Source organism: Cherax quadricarinatus, unplaced genomic scaffold, assembly GCF_038502225.1.
Source record: "Cherax quadricarinatus isolate ZL_2023a unplaced genomic scaffold, ASM3850222v1 Contig677, whole genome shotgun sequence".
Lineage (NCBI taxonomy): Eukaryota > Metazoa > Arthropoda > Malacostraca > Decapoda > Parastacidae > Cherax > Cherax quadricarinatus.
The window spans coordinates 44,185-67,500 of NW_027195703.1; the positions used below are offsets into that span (position 1 = coordinate 44,185).

General features: G+C 38.6%; 1 protein-coding gene across 2 annotated transcripts in view; it reads left to right on the forward strand.

Moving 5' to 3' along the window:
• Positions 1–1,262: 1,262 nt before the first annotated feature.
• The window catches only part of LOC128706365 (pachytene checkpoint protein 2 homolog), a 67,103-nt gene continuing 45,049 nt past the window's right edge, over positions 1,263–23,316 (forward strand). Inside the window, exons 1-5 of one of the 2 annotated variants that reach the window (XM_070080613.1) lie at positions 1,349–1,471; positions 3,174–3,462; positions 4,609–4,771; positions 8,851–9,036; positions 15,371–15,476. In XM_070080613.1, the coding sequence (XP_069936714.1) occupies positions 4,613–4,771; positions 8,851–9,036; positions 15,371–15,476 (451 nt within the window). In that variant the 5' untranslated portion in view covers positions 1,349–1,471; positions 3,174–3,462; positions 4,609–4,612. Of the gene's footprint in view, positions 1,472–3,173; positions 3,463–4,608; positions 4,772–8,850; positions 9,037–15,370; positions 15,477–23,316 lie in introns of both variants that reach the window. The other variant, XM_070080612.1, reaches the window with a different exon arrangement.

Here is a 23,316-nt window from a genome sequence, read left to right on the forward strand (position 1 = left end):
ATTAATTAGGCACCATTCTGTCGCTACATTAATTAGGCACCATTCTGTCGCTATATTAATTAGGTACCTATCTGTCGCTACATTAATTAGGCACCTTTCTGTCGCTACATTAATTAGGCACCTTTCTGTCACTACAATAATTAGGTACCTTTCTGTCACTACAATAATTAGGTACCTTTCTGTCACTACATTAATTAGTTACCTTTCTGTCGCTATATTAATTAGGTACCTTTCTGTTGCTACATTAATTAGGTACTTTTCTGTCGCTACATTAATTAGGTGCCTTTCTGCCGCTACATTAATTAGTTTCCTTTCCGTCGCTACATTAATTAGTTACCTTTCCGTCGCTACATTAATTAGTTACCTTTCTGTCGCTACATTAATTAGGTACCTTTCTGTCGCAACATTAATTAGGTACCTTTCTGTAACTACATTAATTAGGTACCTTTCTGTCGCTACATTAACTAGGTACCTTTCTGTCGTTACGTTAATTAGGTACCATTCTGTCACCACATTAATTAGGTACCTTTCTGTAGCTACATTAATTAGATACCTTTCTGTCGCAACATTAATTAGGTACCTCTCTGTCACTACATTAATTAGGTACCTTTCTGTCGCTACATTAATTAGGTACCTTTCAGTCGCTACATTAATTAAGAACCTTTCTGTGGCTACATTAATTAGGTACCTTTCTGTGGCTACATTAATTAGGGACCTTTCCGTGGCTACATTAATTAGGTACCTTTCTGTGGCTACATTAATTAGGTACCTTTCCGTGGCTACATTAATTAGGTACCTTTCTGTCACTACATTAATTAGGTACCTGTCTGTAGCTACATTAATTAGGTAGCTTTTGGTTGACTTCTTGAAGTGGTTCATGCTATGACTGGCTGTGACATATCTTACCACTACTACAACTAATAATAATGATACTAATAAAGACTTGAGCTATATTATTTCATTATTATCATCAATTATTATTATTATCAATGGAAATAAGTCACTCTGTCTGACTTTTTTGGGTTATCCTAGGTTCTCTACACATATGCTGCTATATATGATAATTCTATGTAACTGTATTTGTGTATACCTGAATAAACTTACTTACTTACTTACTTACTTACTTAAGACTAAGCGCTAAACCCACAAGGGTCATGCAGCGCCGCCTTAGGACTAAAAATAATTTTCAAGAAATATCGCCCTTAACAAAAATACAAAACCTCTTTGCAATTTTCCATAAGCACATAATATAAACATTAATTTAGTTATTTATAACTATGGACAATTTTCAACTTAACATAGACATATATTTTGTGGTAGATATTTTCCAGAGTCGCTTATTTGTTGTGGATCATCACAACGACAATAACAACTTCAACCGTCTTATTCAAGTGTTTATTTATAAGTTTATTAAGATGGCTGCTGATGGCTGTCCAGTTCTTCATGTTGAAATTCTTCAAAAGATGAATAGGTTGGTTAATGAGTTAGATATATTACGAGGCTCGGGGAGTTATTAATAGTGCTGATGATGGCAATTTTGTTCTACTGTTGGCAGCATCAAGGTGTTCCTTGATGCTGGGTTCTTGATTACAGCCCCTCAAGGGAGGTTCCTTGATGTTGGTGAGGGGCTCTTGATCTAGGGCATTGGATCTGTGCTTCAGTTCCCTGAATTGAGCTTGAATACAGTCACCCTCACATGCACTATCATCCTACTAATACCTACTAAGGACCCCAATGGAAATAAGTCACTCTGTCTGACTTTTTTGGGTTATCCTAGGTTCTCTACACATATGCTGCTATGTATGATAATTCTATGTAACTGTATTTGTGTATACCTGAATAAACTTACAATGGAAACAGGATACATGACCACAAGACACAGATCTCTTTTTGATATACCTCGTGTCAAGATAAGATAAGATAAGATTTCGTTCGGATTTTTAACCCCGGAGGATTAGCCACCCAGGATAACCCAAGAAAGTCAGTGCGTCATCGAGGACTGTCTAACTTATTTCCATTGGGGTCCTTAATCTTGTCCCCCAGGATGCGACCCACACCAGTCGACTAACACCCAGGTACCTATTTGCTGCTAGGTGAACAGGACAACAGGTGTAAGGAAACGTGTCGAAATGTTTCCACCCGCCGGGAATCGAACCCGGGCCCTCCGTGTGTGAAGCGGGAGCTTTAGCCACCAGGCCACCGTGTCCATATCACACTGTGTAAAAACTCTATGTACATAAGGGCCCCGAAATATGGAATTCATTACCAGAAGATATTAAAGTAACCCAGTCTGAAAATCAATTTAAGACTCTTCTCAAAAGCCACTTAATCACCCTAGACTAAATGCTAACTACTCAGTACACACGGACTCACCTATGTACTCCCACATCATAACTGAAACAATCACTTTGAACCTTTTATCCATTGTTGACAGTAATAGAATCATTGTTTTCACAAAAAGCATTTAAGAATATATGAAAATATCCATTGTCTTATACAAATTTAATTCACTTATAATTAATAATGTACTGTACAACTATGAAATAATTACTGTCCTGTACAACTATGATAAAATCCTTAGTGTTAAGTAGTCTGTAAGCCAATAATAAGTTGGCCCATAATGCCTAGGCATAATAGAGGCTCTCTTTGCATTGCGACCCATTATTGTAAATATAAAATCTCAATGTACTGTTTGCAAAGACATAAAAATAAATAAGTCAGTCTGCATGACTTTTTTTTGAGTCATCTTAGGTTCTCTACACATATGCTGCTATGTATGATAATCTTTGTAACTGTATTTGTGTATACCTGAATAAACTTACAGGTTTTGCACTCCCACATGATAATATTTATAATTAATCCGGATTGCAGGAATTGGAGCTACCTACTCCTTCCTTAGGTCAAATTTGATCACCTCTCATTACTGGTTTAGTGCTCATGAATGTAATAACACTGGTCAACAGTTTTTGAAAAGTTGTATGCTTCTTAAATGAGATTAGTTAATTTTTATGTATTTTCATGTCCTAAATCCAAATATCTCCTTGAAAAATGCTTATTGGCTGTAGTTTTAAAGATACGAGACATGTAATATTTGATTATTTTATTATAACGTACGATATGTGTCAATATGTTTTAAACTAATCCATACCTACTCTCTGCCTTTTTGCTTGAAGCTTATAGTGGGCTGAAGAATCATCTCTTGCCAATGTCCAGCAATAGTCTGCAAGCATTCTTGTGCCCCATTTGCCTTGGTGTCATTTTTCCATGGTTGAAATATCTTGGTGAAACCTTTCACCATGTTCATCACTAACTGCCTCACAGTTTGCTGGAAAAAAGTCTAAATGTGAGTCCAAAAAGTGGATTTTAAGTGACATGTTATATCCCATGGTGTGTTGACTCCTGCAATGTCATTGGCACAGCAAAAGGCATTCCTTTCCTCTTCCTGTTCAACCATTGGCGAAGGTTAGTAGCACAATTGTTGCAGCATGTGTGTGATATGCTTTTCTAGGTGATATGCCTTTCTAACCATAGCAGTTATATGGTGCTTCTGTGATGCAAAGGTCACCTCACCACAAATGTAGCAGAAGTTGTCTGCACTATTTACACAAGTACGAGGCATCTGAAAGAAGAAAACGACAATTAGAAGATAAACAGAAAATTTATTCATTAACCCTTTCAGGGTCGACAGGCCCTGTCAGAGACTTGTTCTCAGGGTCGGCCAGATTTAAAAAAAAAAATTATTTTTTTCTTATGAAAAAATAGAGTTTATTTTACTGAACATTATAGGCTAAACAAAAATTTTTACCATCAATACTTACCGAGATATGGAGGCGTGAAGTTGATGAAAAAGGGGTACCATGTGGCAACATCGCCGACTGCCATCACCCGGTATTCTTTTATTTACTTTCTTATGTACTAATTTTTATTATTTTTTAATTTTTCTTTTTCCAAGTAACTTTTATGGCCTGTGAGACCAGTATGATCAGTATTTTGTAAGTTATTTCTTTTTCAATACTACACAATAAGGGCGTAAACACTGTTGTCATTGTTTTGTTTACAAAAAATATTTGCACAAACAAACGGTATGAAATATTGTTTATTACTATTTTTCTATATATTATATACACATATACAGTCACAGGGAATGTTTCTAGAAGCTCTGCAGCCTGTGGAAGTCTTTGAAACATGGTGTCATGCACAGTGGCGTTTTACATTCTTCACACATAAAACGAGTGTCTCTGCGTTGTTGTGGGCGTTTTCTTGTATGTGCACAGACGTAACACCTCTTTTGAGCCTTCTTCTTGAAAGCAGTAGCAGGCAGTTTTACCAGGAAGTGATCACCATGCTTCAAACGAGAAGGAAGTTGTTGAAAATTTGGTGGGCGGTCTATTGCAGGTGCTGTTCCTTGGTACTTGAATACGATGACAGACAAACAGAATTCGCCGTATGGTGGTTTGATGTAATGGAATTTTACAATGCATTAGAAATATTTCTCATTAAATTTCATCCTTAGCATAAAACTACTTGTTAGTGAAACATACTACTTTTAATATCACATTTAAACTCTTGTTGTGAACTTATAATACTAATAAGACCAATCTATTTCAGTACAATGGTGGAAAAGATACTCATAAAGGAAGTAGGCAGCTTTCTTCAGGAGAAGAAGAATATCAGTGTTGATAGTATCATAAAAGACTTTCCAATGTCTTTACTTAATGATCATATAGTACACATACGAATATGTGAACTGGACTCTGCTTGTAATATGAAGGTACAGTACTGTCCAAGTCACATTACCACTAGCACTTTCTCTACTGGGAATGTTTTTAAATTAATGTTTGATTTTTTGTGTAACTTAATTTAGTAGCCAAATAATCACTACCACTACAAAGTGAATGCATAGATTTGAATATTATAAAATTGATTCAAGGTTTTTAGATTAAGATAAGTTGGAATATAGAGCATTGTTCAGTTTACTAGTCTTAGCTGTAGAACAAAGTATGAGTTGAATGAGCATCTGATATTCATTTCTATATTAACTTTATAAAACTGGGATGCTTGACTGTGCGTGGATGTAGTGCGGATGACAAGAAACAGATGATTGCTGATATTATGAATGAAAAGAAGTTGGATGTCCTGGCCCTAAGCGAAACAAAGCTGAAGGGGGTAGGGGAGTTTCGGTGGGGGGAAATAAATGGAATTAAATCTGGAGTATCTGAGAGAGTTAGAGCAAAGGAAGGGGTAGCAGTAATGTTGAAGGATCAGTTATAGAAGGAGAAAAGAGAATATGAATGTGTAAATTCAAGAATTATGTGGATTAAAGTAAAGGTTGGATGCGAAAAGTGGGTCATAATAAACGTGTATGCACCTGGAGAAGAGAGGAATGTAGAGGAGAGAGAGAGATTTTGGGAGATGTTAAGTGAATGTATAGGAACCTTTGAACCAAGTGAGAGAGTAATTGTGGTAGGGGACCTGAATGCTAAAGTAGGAGAAACTTTTAGAGAGGGTGTGGTAGGTAAGTTTGGGGTGCCAGGTGTAAATGAAAATGGGAGCCCTTTGATTGAACTTTGTATAGAAAGGGGTTTAGTTATAGGTAATACATATTTTAAGAAAAAGAGGATAAATAAGTATACAAGATATGATGTAGGGCGAAATGACAGTAGTTTGTTGGATTATGTATTGGTAGATAAAAGACTGTTGAGTAGACTTCAGGATGTACATGTTTATAGAGGGGCCACAGATATATCAGATCACTTTCTAGTTGTAGCTACACTGAGAGTAAAAGGTAGATGGGATACAAGGAGAATAGAAGCATCAGGGAAGAGAGAGGTGAAGGTTTATAAACTAAAAGAGGAGGCAGTTAGGGTAAGATATAAACAGCTATTGGAGGATAGATGGGCTAATGAGAGCATAGGTAATGGGGTCGAAGAGGTATGGGGTAGGTTTAAAAATGTAATGTTAGAGTGTTCAGCAGAAGTTTGTGGTTACAGGAAAGTGGGTGCGGGAGGGAAGAGGAGCGATTGGTGGAATAATGATGTAGAGAGAGTAGTAAGGGAGAAAAAGTTAGCATATGAGAAGTTTTTACAAAGTAGAAATGATGCAAGGAGGGAAGAGTATATGGAGAAAAAGAGAGAGGTTAAGAGAGTGGTGAAGCAATGTAAAAAGAGAGCAAATGAGAGAGTGGGTGAGACGTTATCAACAAACTTTGTTGAAAATAAGAAAAAGTTTTGGAGTGAAATTAACAAGTTAAGGAAGCCAAGAGATCAAATGGATTTGTCAGTTAAAAATAGGAGAGGAGAGTTATTAAATGGAGAGTTAGAGGTATTGGGAAGATGGAGGGAATATTTTGAGGAATTGCTAAATGTTGATGAAGATAGGGAAGCTGTGATTTCGTGTATAGGGCAAGGAGGAATAACATCTTGTAGGAGTGAGGAAGAGCCAGTTGTGAGTGTGGGGGAATTCGTGAGGCAGTAGGTAAAATGAAAGGGGGTAAGGCAGCCGGGATTGATGGGATAAAGATAGAAATGTTAAAAGCAGGTGGGGATATAGTTTTGGAGTGGTTGGTGCAATTATTTAATAAATGTATGGAAGAGGGTAAGGTACCTAGGGATTGGCAGAGAGCATGCATAGTTCCTTTGTATAAAGGCAAAGGGGACAAAAGAGAGTGCAAAAATTATAGGGGGATAAGTCTGTTGAGTATACCTGGTAAAGTGTATGGTAGAGTTATTATTGAAAGAATTAAGAGTAAGACGGAGAAGAGGATAGCAGATGAACAAGGAGGCTTTAGGAAAGGTAGGGGATGTGTGGACCAGGTGTTTACAGTGAAACATATAAGTGAACAGTATTTAGATAAGGCTAAAGAGGTCTTTGTGGCATTTATGGATTTGGAAAAGGCGTATGACAGGGTGGATAGGGGGGCAATGTGGCAGATGTTGCAGGTGTATGGTGTAGGAGGTAGGTTACTGAAAGCAGTGAAGAGTTTTTACGAGGATAGTGAGGCTCAAGTTAGAGTATGTAGGAAAGAGGGAAATTATTTCCCAGTAAAAGTAGGCCTTAGACAAGGATGTGTGATGTCACCATGGTTGTTTAATATATTTATAGATGGGGTTGTAAGAGAAGTAAATGCGAGGGTCTTGGCAAGAGGCATGGAGTTAAAAGATAAAGAATCACACATAAAGTGGGAGATGTCACAGTTGCTCTTTGCTGATGACACTGTGCTCTTGGGAGATTCTGAAGAGAAGCTGCAGAGGTTGGTGGATGAATTTGGTAGGGTGTGCAAAAGAAGAAAATTAAAAGTGAATACAGGAAAGAGTAAGGTAATGAGGATAACAAAAAGATTAGGTGATGAAAGATTGGATATCAGATTGGAGGGAGAGAGTATGGAGGAGGTGAATGTATTCAGATATTTGGGAGTGGACATGTCAGCGGATGGGTCTATGAAAGATGAGGTGAATCATAGAATTGATGAGGGGAAAAGGGTGAGTGGTGCACTTAGGAGTCTGTGGAGACAAAGAACTTTGTCCTTGGAGGCAAAGAGGGGAATGTATGAGAGTATAGTTTTACCAACGCTCTTATATGGGTGTGAAGCATAGGTGATGAATGTTGCAGCGAGGAGAAGCCTGGAGGCAGTGGAGTTGTCATGTCTGAGGGCAATGTGTGGTGTGAATATAATGCAGAAAATTCATAGTTTGGAAGTTAGGAGGAGGTGCGGGATTACCAAAACTGTTGTCCAGAGGGCTGAGGAAGGGTTGTTGAGGTGGTTCGGACATGTAGAGAGAATGGAGCGAAACAGAGTGACTTCAAGAGTGTATCAGTCTGTAGTGGAAGGAAGGCGGGGTAGGGGTCGGCCTAGGAAAGGTTGGAGGGAGGGGGTAAAGGAGGTTTTGTGTGCGAGGGGCTTGGACTTCCAGCAGGCATGCGTGAGCATGTTTGATAGGAGTGAATGGAGACAAATGGTTTTTAATACTTGACGTGCTGTTGGAGTGTGAGCAAAGTAACATTTATGAAGGGGTTCAGGGAAACCGGCAGGCCGGACTTGAGTCCTGGAGATGGGAAGTACAGTGCCTGCACTCTGAAGGAGGGGTGTTAATGTTGCAGTTTAAAAACTGTAGTGTAAAGCACCCTTCTGGCAAGACAGTGATGGAGTGAATGATGGTGAAAGTTTTTCTTTTTCGGGCCACCCTGCCTTGGTGGGAGTCGGCCAGTGTGATAATAAAATAAATAAAAAATTAACACCCACCTATCCCCCACCCTCTGGTCCTTATAATGACTGGGGAATGGGAGGTAATCAGATTCAATCTAAGGAAAAAAAGGATAGCTCAAATTATCCAAATCAAGAGGCCTTTGTTGTCATCAAAGAGCCTCCTTGAAGGGCTCTCTTTTCTTGATTCCTCTTCTTATCTTTACTTCATCAGCTCCTTCAGCACATTCCTTGTCATTCTGCAGTGTTTCTTATGCTATGCCCAAACCATCTCAGTGCTCCATAGAAAAATCTACACTTTTTCATTTGGCTTATCATTTGATTTCTCGATATCTTCGCCACTTATTGAGTATTCATGTCAATATCTACTTTATATATATTTTTAAACTATTGGTACTATATAGGCTGCTTTTCCAGCTGTCTGGTAGCTGCATGGATGGCCTTGTGTATCTATTTCATGTGTTATTTCGTTGAGCATATGTATACATCAATGGTACAACCACCAAATACTGTATTTGCCGGCAGCATGTAGATATATCAGAGGTACAACCACAAGGCTGTACAATATTTTTTTGTAGCATGTGAATATATTGATGGTAAAACCTGAATGTTTCTTTGCAGAATTTACATATATCACTGTTTCTTTGCAGTGTGTAGATATATCGATGACACAACCACAGTATCACATTTATCAACTTGAGAGCTATGGTCCAAGCATTGAGGAGATGAATGAGGGTGAAGAAGACATTGCTGCAGCCTCTTATTGGATGCTGCCTGCTACTGAATTTGAGGACTTATGGGAGAACCTTATTTATGACACTCCAATTAAAGAACAGGTAAAAAAATGCAGTATATTGTGTTTGTGTTACTGTACAGTGAACCTTCTCTTTTACTGACTAATAAGGGGGAGTGGGTGGCAGGTAACTGCAATTGTTGGGGATAGAGATGATATTCTTTTACTATGACTGCAGCAATAATGGACAGTTCTGTAATCAGTAGTTTGTATTGTTTCCAGACCAGCTGACTCAGAGGATTTTGTCCCATTTTTCTAAAGTTTGTTAAGTCTAGGTTCATTAATCAGAGGTTTTTCTGTTGAATTAAATTGTTGGTTAAATTGTTTTTTAAATGTGCATGCACTGTCGAGTTTGATTGGGTCAGTTGATTAGACAAATCTGCTCATAGTTCTCATTTTATGCAAAATCATTAAAAAAAATATGGAAATCTACTTTCCATGCACCAGCCGCATCCCACTGAAGTAGGGTGACCCAAAAAGAAAAACATAAGTTTCTCTTTTTAACTTCAGTAATGTATACAGGAGAAGGGGGTTACTAGCCCTTTGCTCCTGGCATGTTAGTTGCCTCTTATGACGTGAATGGCTTACCGAGGAGGAATTCTTTTCCACTTCCCCGTGGAGATAAGAGGAAATAAATAAGAAGAAGAACTAGTAAGAAAATACAAGAAAACCCAGAGGGGTGTGTGTATATATGCTTGTACATGCCTATGTAGTGTGACCTAGGTGTAAGTAGAAGTAGCCATGGCTATGTAGTGTGACCTAGGTGTAAGTAGAAGTAGCCATGGCTATGTAGTGTGACCTAGGTGTAAGTAGAAGTAGCCATGGCTATGTAGTGTGACCTAGGTGTAAGTAGAAGTAGCCATGGCTATGTAGTGTGACCTAGGTGTAAGTAGAAGTAGCCATGGCTATGTAGTGTGACCTAGGTGTAAGTAGAAGTAGCCATGGCTATGTAGTGTGACCTAGGTGTAAGTAGAAGTAGCCATGGCTATGTAGTGTGACCTAGGTGTAAGTAGAAGTAGCCATGGCTATGTAGTGTGACCTAGGTGTAAGTAGAAGTAGCCATGGCTATGTAGTGTGACCTAGGTGTAAGTAGAAGTAGCCATGGCTATGTAGTGTGACCTAGGTGTAAGTAGAAGTAGCCATGGCTATGTAGTGTGACCTAGGTGTAAGTAGAAGTAGCCATGGCTATGTAGTGTGACCTAGGTGTATGTAGTGTGACCTAGGTGTAAGTAGAAGTAGCCATGGCTATGTAGTGTGACCTAGGTGTAAGTAGAAGTAGCCATGGCTATGTAGTGTGACCTAGGTGTAAGTAGAAGTAGCCATGGCTATGCCCTAGTCTCCTACCCGTCCCTTTCCACCTGACGCCAGTATATAAGCGCTGGCCTTCTTGCCTGTGCTCCAGAATCTTCATGACTATGGTGCTCTTCACACCGACTCCAAGGCTGAGGGACTGATTACCTTATCTTTCGTACATAGTTCTACTGTCTTCCAGTTATGTCCTTGAATTTGTAATGATAAAGCCACTGGATGGCATTTTTTTTTTTTTTTAACAAGTCGGCCGTCTCCCACCGAGGCAGGGTGACCCAAAAAGAAAGAAAAAATCCCCAAAAAGAAAATACTTTCATCATCATTTAACACTTTTACCTCACTCATACATAATCACTGTAAATGTCTACAATAAAGATACCCAGATGTTGCCCATGTGTCTAATTTTCCTTTTGAGAATGGAGGAACACTGCATCAGGCCTACTGGTCCATGTACACCCAACTGTTACATTCCTCTGTGTGATGAATGGTTCTGAAAACCGACAAGTTGAAGATTAAGACACTTATGCAACATACGGGAATCCTTATTGAGGAAACGTTTCGCCACACAGTGGCTTCATCATTTCAATACAACCATGTAATTTGTCAAAATAAACATCTTAATCTTACTCCTACTAGGCAGGTCCTTCTCAAATCCAACCACTCCCACTTGCATATTTGTCCAGACTATTCTAAGAGTTGCCAAAGAAGTTAGTTTCATTGCCTCATGATAGACAGGTCCTGCTCAAACCTAACCATTGTCACTCATATACAGTACTTGTCTAACCTATTTTTAAAGCTCTCAAGGTTTTAGTTATGATGTCCCAACTTGGCAGATTGTTCCATTTATTGACAACTTGGTTTAAAAATCAGTGCTTTCCTTTGCCCTTTCTAAATCTAAAGTTATCTAATTTAAACCTATTATTTCAAGGTCTTTCTTGACTTCGTAGGTAAGACACATTGGCAACAGTTAGGCAACTTTATTCCAAAATGTTTCACCTACACAGTAGGCTTCTTCAGTCGAGTACAGAAAGTAGGAAGGAGCAGTAGAGATGTGAAGACGATGTAATCAGTCCATAACCCTTAAAGTCGTAGATTTGAGGTTGTCAGTCCCTCAGCCTGGAGAAGAGCTCTGTTCCATAGTCTGGAGACAAGCGACTTATATTCTGTCGGAAGGAGAGGTGCAGGTAGAAGAGAGAATGTAGTCACTGTGAAGTCACGTCCCACTCAGATCCAACGATTCGCACTTGAAAAAGTTGTCCAAGGTGTTTTCTTTTCTGTACCAAGATGCCATTGTGTTGCAGTGTCTGACAGAGTGAATATCAGAATGGTATATAATACCGACATATCCTCAGCGCTTTATTTGCATCGCCGTTGTTTATGCCTATCTTCCACTTATGTGTCTCACTGATGTCTCCTCTCATTCTACATCTCTCAAGGGAATAAAGGTTCAAGGCTCTCAATCTATCCTCATATGAGAGATTCTGTATACAGAGGATTAATTTTGTAATCCTTCTCTGTATGTTCTCCAATGCATTTATATTCAGTCTGTTGTATGGTAACCTAAACTGTATTGTGCCTTTTTTTTGTTATTTTTTTTGTTATTTAACCTAAACTGAGCTGCATAATCTAAGTGAGGCCTTACTAGTGATGTCTAGCTATAAAATAACTTGGACTACTATTACTTTTACCTCTTGAAATAAATCCAGATAATCTGTTAGCCTTATTGTGCACACTTAGGCGATGTTGTCTTGGCTTCAGATTTCTGCTTACCATGACACCCATTGTGTGTGATCAGACTATACATCACTTACTTTATAAGTTTGAGGGTATCCTCAAAATTTATTATTTGGCCTATTTTTTTGTGTCATCAGTGAATTTGTTCATTTGAATTGTTATTCCTTCATTAAGGTCATTAATGTAAATTATGAACAACAGTGGGCCTACAACTGATCCTTGTGGAATGCCACCCATGACTGGTCCCCAGTCAGGTTTCACCTAGTTTATACAAACTCTGCTTCCTTTTGGTTAGCCATGCCTCACTTCATGTTTGAGCCTTTCCCTATACACAAATTATTCACACATAGAGGATCGAAACTTATGATGACGTTTTGGGTCAGTTTGGACCATTAACTAGTCCAAGTCGGACTGAAACATCGTCGTAAGTTTCAGTCTCCCACATATGGGTTTGTTACAGAAATTGTCTTCTTCGACTTCTCCAAAGCATGGTAGAGAGTTAAGGTAATTTGTTCTCATTTAACAGATGGCCTGTTTATGGTTTCATAACAGTAAATTGTAATAATAATTCGGGATTGCAAAACACATAACTAAAATTTAAAATCTTTACTAGTAAAGTGTAGCTGAATATACGTATACTTATATAACGTTAGGACATTGGACATAAAATGAGGAGTCTAACTCCTACATTTCTCTTGGTACGTACATTATATATATAACTTCATTAACTATAAAGATCCAATTTAACCAGCATATTAATATGGATAAATCAGCCTTATAAGTTCGGACTTTGTACTATCTTCATCCAGTTATATCAACCACAAGGTAACCTACAATGGTTACTAAGACTTATTCTTTCAAGACACTGGCTGTATCCCACCGAGGCGGGGTGGCCCAAAAAGAAAAACAAAAGTTTCTCCTTTTACATTTAGTAATACGTATATACAGAAGAAGGGGTTACTAGCCCCTTGCTCCTGGCATTTTAGTTGCCTTTTACAACACGCATGGCTTACGGAGGAAGAATTCTGTTCCACTTTACCATGGAGGTAAGAGGAAATAAACAACAAGAACTAGAAAGAAAATAGAAGAAAACCCAGAGGGGTGTGTATATATATATTCTTGTACATGTATGTGTAGTGTGACCTAAGTGTAAGTAAAAGCAAGACATACCTGAAATCTTGCATGTTTATGAGACAGAAAAAAAAGACACCAGCAATCCTACCATCGTGTAAAACAATTACAAGCTTCCATTTTACACTTGCTCGGCAGGACGGTAGTACCTTCCTGGGTGGTTGCTGTCTACCAATCTATTACCTAGAACTTATTCAGTTAGCTGAAGTATTAATTCACCAGAGTATGCAAGAACTTGAAAGTAACAGACTTAGTCTTATTTTTTATCCAGCATGACTTAGAATAACTTTGACCACAAATTAACACACACAGGCTGACAAGGCTTATTCAGTTAACTGAACCATTAATTCACCAGAGTATAGAGAACTCGAAAGTGACAGACTTAAGAAAGGAAATCAACTAAGAAAGGAAATTGACCACCAGAGAGAGAACTTGATGTGTCTCCTGTGAGAGGTCAGTGGGTAACTGAGTGAGGTATGTTCGCTTGACTATTCAGGCCCAGACTGACTTGAAGCCACTCCTCCAAGCTTTACAATACCTCGTGACATCCGTACTTCATTGGCGGTGCGAGGGACTGTCAGACACTAACACCCTAATGACAGTTAGCCTGGTTGTTACTCACAGTGAAGTGCCTATCACTTAGAATAAACATCCTACCTATCCACATAGCTAACAATATAAGGGCAGATAATACTATAAAGCACAATAACGTTATTTTAGCTATTAATAATGCTATTGGCAATATAGTATTAGGTGAATAGGAAAATATATGCCTACAACATTAATTATTAACTTTGGGTCCAAGCAGAGGACGCAACAAGGTTATTTGTGCATTGTTCCAGTCACGGTATTGTGACTTTTACTTTTTTCTCCTATACCATGAGCTGCCACTTTTCATGTCTTTTATGTGGTGCACACCAGTTATCACTGCACTATTCTTTATAATACTGCATCACTGTATTTTATAGCATGTCATTGAAATGAGCACCTTTTATCTACATAATGACACTGCTTCATTATCCAGGATAACTTACCACTGCCATACACAGCCCTATAATAATACTGTTCCACTGTTCACATCCTACACAGTCCAAGATGACACCACATGGCTGCACAAAAGGCTATACATATTTGGGAGCTTCCTTGGCTCATAGCACCAGCCCATGCTTGTTCTTACTAATCCTGAGTTTTACCAAATAAAACATGCCCCATTTTTCCTTTTATATTTTTAAGTACAGTGCTTCTAAACTCAATCTTACTTCAACCTCACAGATATTCCATGTAAATTAATCTTAGTGAAGTCTAGGTGTATACCATCTCCAGTACTATGATGATCCACCATTTCCTGTGTTATATCAAGTAAAAAACTTCTTCCCGCTGAACAAAGGTACTCGGTGAAGAACAAGTGCTGTGCTGTTAAAGAATAAAAAGGCACAGTACCATGACTGGAACAATACACAGATAACCCGTACACAGGAGAATTAAACTTATGGTGTGACTAGTTAATGGTCCAAATTGGACCAAAACATTGTTATAAGTTTCATTCTCCTATGTGCAGGTTATGTCAAAGTTTAAATGTTACCTGTATGGATGACTACGTCCATCTTATTACTCTCTCAATCATGATTTGTAACACTTCCAGACAAATGGTTGCTAGGTAAGACACATGCAACAGTTTGGTATCTTTATTTCAAAACGTTTTGCTACACAGTAGGCTTCTTCAGTTGAGTGCAGTAAAGTTGGTAGAAGCAGAAGAGATGTGAAGACCATGTAATCAGTCCACCCTTGAAGACTTAGTTTTTAGGTGGTCAGTCCCTCAGCCTGGAGAAGAGTATTGTTCTATAATCTCAACTTCATATTGTTTCAGACTGTGGAACAATAATCTTTTTGAGGATGAGGGACTGACCACCTCAAACTTACACCTTCAAGGATGATGGACTGATTACATGGTCTTCACATCTCTACTGCTTCTACCATCATTTTTGTACTTGACTGAAGGAGCCTACTGTGTAGGCAAAACGTTTCAAAATAAAGAAATCTAACTGTTGCATATGTGTCTTAACTAAAATTTCCAGGCAACTATGGCCAGCACTTTTATAACTATTAAAAACTTGTTTTCTATTTTCACTTTATCCATAATATCTGACTTTTTTTTATAGCCTCTGTATTTGTAGTGAAAATAAAAAAAAATTCTGATTTTTCAGCTTTTGAAATTTGTTCGAACTACTCTGTTGTTCTCTGACAGAGGACTGAACAAGAACATTATCTCTTGGAACAAGGTTATACTTCTATATGGTCCACCTGGAACGGGTAGGTTTTTATCTTCATTGTGATTTTCTTTGCCAAGTATTTAAATTAGAAACACATTAGATCATTGATTATCTGGCGACTGTTACCCTCCAACATTATGTAGTACAGTACAGTGGTACTTTGACTTACGAGTTTAATTTGTTCCGTGATCCAACTCGTAACTCAGTTTGCTCGTACATTAGACCCCTGGTTTTCGTAATTAATCCAATCCAGAAGGTTGGCCTAAATCTGTAATGGCCGAAAACCAAAGTAATATTTCCCACAAGAAATAATGTAAACCCAATTAATCCATTTCAGACACCCAAAAATATTAACAAAAAAATACATTTTATAGAGAATAACTATAATTTTACATACAGAAAACAATGAGAAATAAATATAAATGACTAATTTTAATGATAAATGAACATTACATACCCTTATTGAAGACTTGTTGGTGAGTAGTATTTATTTGTAATTCCAGAGGGAATACATTCCAGGTGTATACCTACCGGCTACATACACTGCAGCCCACAGCCATAGTATTACAATTGATATACCATGTTCACTGAGTTTAATTGTTTCTAACAACTACTTTTTGATACCATCATAATCAAAGGGAGAAGTAATAAATAATTCATGCCAAGAATTGTGAACAAAAGCATTATGTGCTATTAAGGGCGGTTACTGGGCCAACGCAGATTCACACACGTTTTCTCTGAAGCTGGACCAGAGAAAATGTAATGTTTACCCTCTACCCAACCCCACCCCTTGATAGCTTATAAACATTGCATGTTTATATGCTATGTAACATGTTTCTTATGGTACAATTTTGAAGAAAATATCATAGATGGATTAATGAAAATGTCTATATTAACCTAAAATGAGACATTTAATGTGTCCAAGAGTGATTATTATTGTGTACTATTAGTATTACTATGGCGCTAAGACTAGAGGGACACTCTTAGTGAACGAGTAACAAAGGCATGTTTATATGCTATGTAACGTGTATCTTATATAATTTTGAAGAAAATATCATCACTGGATTAATGTGCCCAAGAGTGAGTCACAAACATATGAGCAGCCCAGGTGGACGCATCTGGTACTGTCGATTTCTGAGCCATTGTACGAAACCCGGGGGGGAATTTTGCCCAAAAAAGTGCTCGAAATCTGAATTGTACGATTTCCACACTGGACAAAAACCGGGGGTCCACTGTATATCAGATAAATTGTCCTCATTGAAATTAATTGAAATGCCATTAATCCGTTCCAGCCACCAAAAATCCACCCCAATTTTTTTGTTAAGGGTCGGAGAAGTGGCAGATGCCTGGTCACAGACCGGGCCGCGGGGGCGTTGACCCCCGGAACTCTCTACAGGTAATATAGACAAATGCAAAGTTCTAAATGTTGGACAGGACAATAACCATGCCACATATAAACTAAATAATGTAAATCTTAATATTACGGATTGCGAAAAAGATTTAGGAGTTCTGGTTAGCAGTAATCTGAAACCAAGACAACAGTGCATTAGTGTTCGCAATAAAGCTAATAGAATCCTTGGCTTCATATCAAGAAGCATAAATAATAGGAGTCCTCAGGTTGTTCTTCAACTCTATACATCCTTGGTTAGGCCTCATTTAGATTATGCTGCACAGTTTTGGTCACCGTATTACAGAATGGATATAAATTCTCTGGAAAATGTACAAAGGAGGATGACAAAGTTGATCCCATGTATCAGAAACCTTCCCTATGAGGATAGACTAAGGGCCCTGAATCTGCACTCTCTAGAAAGACGTAGAATTAGGGGGGATATGATTGAGGTGTATAAATGGAAGACAGGAATAAATAAAGGGGATGTAAATAGTGTGCTGAAAATATCTAGCCTAGACAGGACTCGCAGCAATGGTTTTAAGTTGGAAAAATTCAGATTCAGGAAGGATATAGGAAAGTACTACCCACGCTTCACACCCATATAAGAGCGTTGGTAAAACTATACTCTCATACATTCCCCTCTTTGCCTCCAAGGACAAAGTTCTTTGTCTCCACAGACTCCTAAGTGCAGCACTCACTCTTTTTCCCTCATCAATTCTATGATTCACCTCATCTTTCATAGACCCATCCGCTGACACGTCCACTCCCAAATATCTGAATACGTTCACCTCCTCCATACTCTCTCCCTCCAATCTGATATTCAATCTTTCATCACCTAATCTTTTTGTTATCCTCATAACCTTACTCTTTCCTGTATTCACCTTTAATTTTCTTCTTTTGCACACCCTACCAAATTCATCCACCAATCTCTGCAACTTCTCTTCAGAATCTCCCAAGAGCACAGTGTCATCAGCAAAGAGCAGCTGTGACAACTCCCACTTTGTGTGTGATTCTTTATCTTTTAACTCCACGCCTCTTGTCAAGACCCTCGCATTTACTTCTCTTACAACCCCATCTATAAATATATTAAACAACCACGGTGACATCACACATCCTTGTCTAAGGCCTACTTTTACTGGGAAAAAATTTCCCTCTTTCCTACATACTCTAACTTGAGCCTCACTATCCTCGTAAAAACTCTTCACTGCTTTCAGTAACCTACCTCCTACACCATACACTTGCAACATCTGCCACATTGCCCCCCTATCCACCCTGTCATACGCCTTTTCCAAATCCATAAATGCCACAAAGACCTCTTTAGCCTTATCTAAATACTGTTCACTTATATGTTTCACTGTAAACACCTGGTCCACACACCCCCTACCTTTCCTAAAGCCTCCTTGTTCATCTGCTATCCTATTCTCCGTCTTACTCTTAATTCTTTCAATTATAACTCTACCATACACTTTACCAGGTACACTCAACAGACTTATCCCCCTATAATTTTTGCACTCTCTTTTATCCCCTTTGCCTTTATACAAAGGAACTATGCATGCTCTCTGCCAATCCCTAGGTACCTTACCCTCTTCCATACATTTATTAAATAATTGCACCAACCACTCCAAAACTATATCCCCACCTGCTTTTAACATTTCTATCTTTATCCCATCAATCCCGGCTGCCTTACCCCCTTTCATTTTACCTACTGCCTCACGAACTTCCCCCACACTCACAACTGGCTCTTCCTCACTCCTACAAGATGTTATTCCTCCTTGCCCTATACACGAAATCACAGCTTCCCTATCTTCATCAACATTTAACAATTCCTCAAAATATTCCCTCCATCTTCCCAATACCTCTAACTCTCCATTTAATAACTCTCCTCTCCTATTTTTAACTGACAAATCCATTTGTTCTCTAGGCTTTCTTAACTTGTTAATCTCACTCCAAAACTTTTTCTTATTTTCAACAAAATTTGTTGATAACATCTCACCCACTCTCTCATTTGCTCTCTTTTTACATTGCTTCACCACTCTCTTAACTTCTCTCTTTTTCTCCATATACTCTTCCCTCCTTGCATCACTTCTACTTTGTAAAAACTTCTCATATGCTAACTTTTTCTCCCTTACTACTCTCTTTACATCATCATTCCACCAATCGCTCCTCTTCCCTCCTGCACCCACTTTCCTGTAACCACAAACTTCTGCTGAACACTCTAACACTACATTTTTAAACCTACCCCATACCTCTTCGACCCCATTGCCTATGCTCTAATTAGCCCATCTATCCTCCAATAGCTGTTTATATCTTACCCTAACTGCCTCCTCTTTTAGTTTATAAACCTTCACCTCTCTCTTCCCTGATGCTTCTATTCTCCTTGTATCCCATCTACCTTTTACTCTCAGTGTAGCTACAACTAGAAAGTTGTGGATGAGAGGAACAAACTCCCAAGTACAGTTATAGAGGCCAGAATGTTGTGTAGCTTTAAAAATAGGTTGGATAAATACATGAGTGGATGTGGGTGGGTGTGAGTTGGACCTGATAGCTTGTGCTACCAGGTCAGTTGCCGTGTTCCTCCCTTAAGTCAATGTGACCTGACCTGACTAGGTTGGGTGCATTGGCTTAAGCTGGTAGGAGACTTGGACCTGCCTCGCATGGGCCAGTAGGCCTGCTGCAGTGTTCCTTTGTTCTTATGTTCTTATATAAGAAAAATGTATTTATAAGACAGGATTTTTGCCTTTTTTGCCAGGTCCCAGACATGTTTTAGAATTGCTGGAGTATATATGAAACTCCTTGAAGTACGGTGTAAGATGAGTGGCATGAAAGCAAAGAGGGGAATGTATGAGAGAATAGTTATAAAAACCCTCTTGTATGGGTGTGAGGCATGGGTTATGAATGTTAAAACAAGGAGAAGGCTGGAGGCAGTGGAGATGTCATGTCTGAGGGCAATGTGTTGGTGTGAATATAATGCAGAGACTCTAGTTTGGAGATTAGGAGGAGGTGTGGGGTTACCAAAACTATTATGCAGAGGGCTGATTTATCTATCACAATTCATCTAATATGACATAATAAACAATATTAATAACATAGAAACCTGATATATACTCTAGAATGAATAAAATATGTCATTATGTATGTGAGGAGTAAGTGGTGGTGTGTTGTTGTTGTTAGGTTTATAAGGGCCACTGAGAGAAGTCGTACATATTCTTGGTATTGGAGGCGGCAGCAGAAGCCACCAACACTATTCACACAAACAGTGAATGTAATTTATAAATAAGAAATATTTACTACACTTTAATTTATAAATAAGAAATATTTACACTTACTGTACCTTGGAGATGCTGGTACTTTGCTACGGGTTTTTTCTTGTATTCTGTGGTGTTTCTCACCTTCTTTATCAACGGCCTGGCACTAGCAGCTTTTTTTGGGTCCATGGTGGCTTATTTAGCAGTCACACAGATGGTTTGGACATGTAGGGAGGATGGAATGAAATACAATGACTTCGAGAGTGTATAAATCTTTAGTGGGGGGAAGGCGGGGTAGGGGTTGGCCTAGGAAAGGTTGGAGAGAGGGGGTAAAGGAGGTTTTGTGTGTGAGGGGCTTGGACTTCCAGCAAGCGTGCGTGAGCATGTTAGATAGGAGCGAATGGAGACGTATGGTTTTTATGACTTGACGTGCTGCTGGAGTGTAAGCAAGGTAACATTTATGAAGGGATTCAGGGAAACCGGGAGGCCGAACTTGATTCCTGAAGATGGGAAGTATAGTGCTGGCACTCTGAAGGAGGGTGTTAATGCTGAAGTTTTATAACTGTAGTGTAAGCATGCCTCTGGCAAGACAGTGATGGAGTGAATGATGATGAAAGTTTTTCTTTTTCGGGCCATACTACCTTGGTGGGAAACGGCCAATGTGTTAATAAAAAGGAAAATTACACTTTCGTCCCCTTGCCTTCATACAAAGGAACTATGCATGCTCTCTGCCAATCCCTAGGTACCTTACCCTCTTCCATACATTTATTAAATAAAAACACTAACCACTCCAAACTATATCCCCACCTGCTTTTAATATGTCTATCTTTATCCTATTATTCCCAGTTGCTTTACCCACTTTAATTCTACCCACTGCCTGACGCATTTCCCCCACACTCACAACTGGTACTTCCTCACTCCTACAAGATGTTATTCCTTTGCCTCTATACATGAAATCACAGCTTCCCTACCTTCATCAACATTTTCCTTGTATCCCAGCTACCTTTTACTCTCACTGTAGCTACAACTAAAAAGTGATCTGATATATCTGTGGCCCCTCAATAAACATGTACATCCTGAAGTCTACCCAACAGTCTTTTATCTACCAATACGTTGTCCAACAAACTACTGTTATTACACCTTATATCATATCTTGTATACAGTGGACCCTCCCTTTTCGTTGGGCTCTGTTTTCGCTCATTTCCGTTATCGCCAATTTTTTCTGTAAATTATTGGCTCTGTTTTTGTTGCTTTCCTCCGTTCTCGTTGGTGTTACAGTAAAAATATTGCCTCCGTTTCCATTGCTTCTCTGTTCTCGTCAGTGGTACAGTACATGTCCGAATGCGCCGTGCACACAACCTCCCACACACACATTCTGAGGTGGCAGTGTCTCTTTGTTTATGGATGAGTGAACATTTTTCTGTGAGGCCATAGGAAACATTTTGTAATAATTCATTGTTTTTTGCACTTGTTTATTCTGTGTGACTGCTAAATAAGCCACCATGGGCCCAAAGAAAGCTGCTAGTGCCAGCCCATTAATAAAGAAGGTGAGAAACACCATAGAATACAAGAAAAAGCTTGTAGCAAAGTACCAAAGGAGGAAGAGAGAGGGAAGAATGTGCCTTCTTCAGTGATTCAGTGATTCTACGATATGTACGATACAAAAGTAGCAGGAGTCGATAAAGGCTATAGCGCCAGCCAGCGATAAAGTGTAGCATTAACAATGTAGCAAGTAAGTTGAGTGATTAAGTGATCGAAAAAGGACGACATGAAACTGACTCCTCCAATGTTATTGGAGGTATATAGGGCCACTGACAAACCTACACCGCCCTGCCTATCTTCCACCACCCAAAACCAATGCCAGCATCTCCAAGGTACAGTAAGTGTAAATATTTCTTATTTATAAATTAAAGTGTAAATATTTCTTATTTATAAATTACGTTCATTGTTTGTGTGAATAGTGTTGGTGGCTTCTGCTGCCGCCTCCAATACCACTAATATGTACGACTTCTCTCGGTGGCCCTTATAAACCTAACAACAACAACACACCACCACTTACTCCTCACATACATAATGACATATTTTATTCATTCTAGAGTATATATCATGTTTCTATGTTATTAATATTGTTTATTATGTCATATTAGATGAATTGTGATAGATAAATAAGCCGTGGAATGTAGTTCTTCTCTGTAAAATGTATTTTTTTTTTTTATACTTTTGGATGTCTGAAATGGATTAATTGGATTAACATTATTTCTTGTGGGAAAAACGGTTTCAGTTTTAGTCAATTTCACATTTTGTTGGACTCCTGGAACGAATTAAAGACGAAAAGGGAGGGTCCACTGTATTTATCGTTTTTTCTTAAAATATGTGTTACCTATAACCAAATTAGTTTCTATACAAAGTTTAGTCAAATGCTCCCCATTATCATTTACACCTGGCGCCCCAAACTTACCTACCAAACCCTCTCTAAATGTTTCTCCTACTTCACCATTTACGTCCCCTACCACAGTTACTCTCTCACTTGGTTCAAAGGTTCCTATACATTCGCTTAACATCTCCCAAAATCTCTCTCTCTCCTCTACATTCCTCTCTTCTCCTGGTGCATACACGCTTATTATGACCCACTTTTCGCATCCAACCCTTATTTTAATCCACATAATCCTTGAATTTACACATTTATATTCCCTCTTCTTCTTCCATAACTGATCCTTCAACATTATTGCTACCCCTTCCTTAGCTCTAACTCTCTCAGATACTCCTGACTTAATCCCATTTATTTCTCTTCACTGAAACTCTCCTACCCCTCTTCAGCTTTGCTTTGCTTAGGGCTAGGACATCCATCTTCTTTTTATTCATAACATTAGCAATCATTTCTTTCTTATCATCCGCGCTACATCCATGCACATTCAAACATCCCAATTTTATAAAGTTTTTCTTTTCTTTGTTTTTAGTAGTTTATACAGGAGAAGGGGTTACTAGCCCATTGCTCCCAGCATCTAGTTGCCTCCTATAACATGCATAGCTTATGGAGGAAGAATTCTGTTCCACTTCCCCATGGTGATAAGCAGAAATAAATAAGAACAAGAACTAGGAAGAAAATAAAAGAAAACCCAGAGGGGTTAGTATGTATATGCTTGTACATGCATGTGTAGTGTGACCTAAGTGTAAGTAGGGGTAGCAAGACATACCTACAACCTTGCATGTTTATGAGACAGAAAAAGACACCAGCAATCCTAACA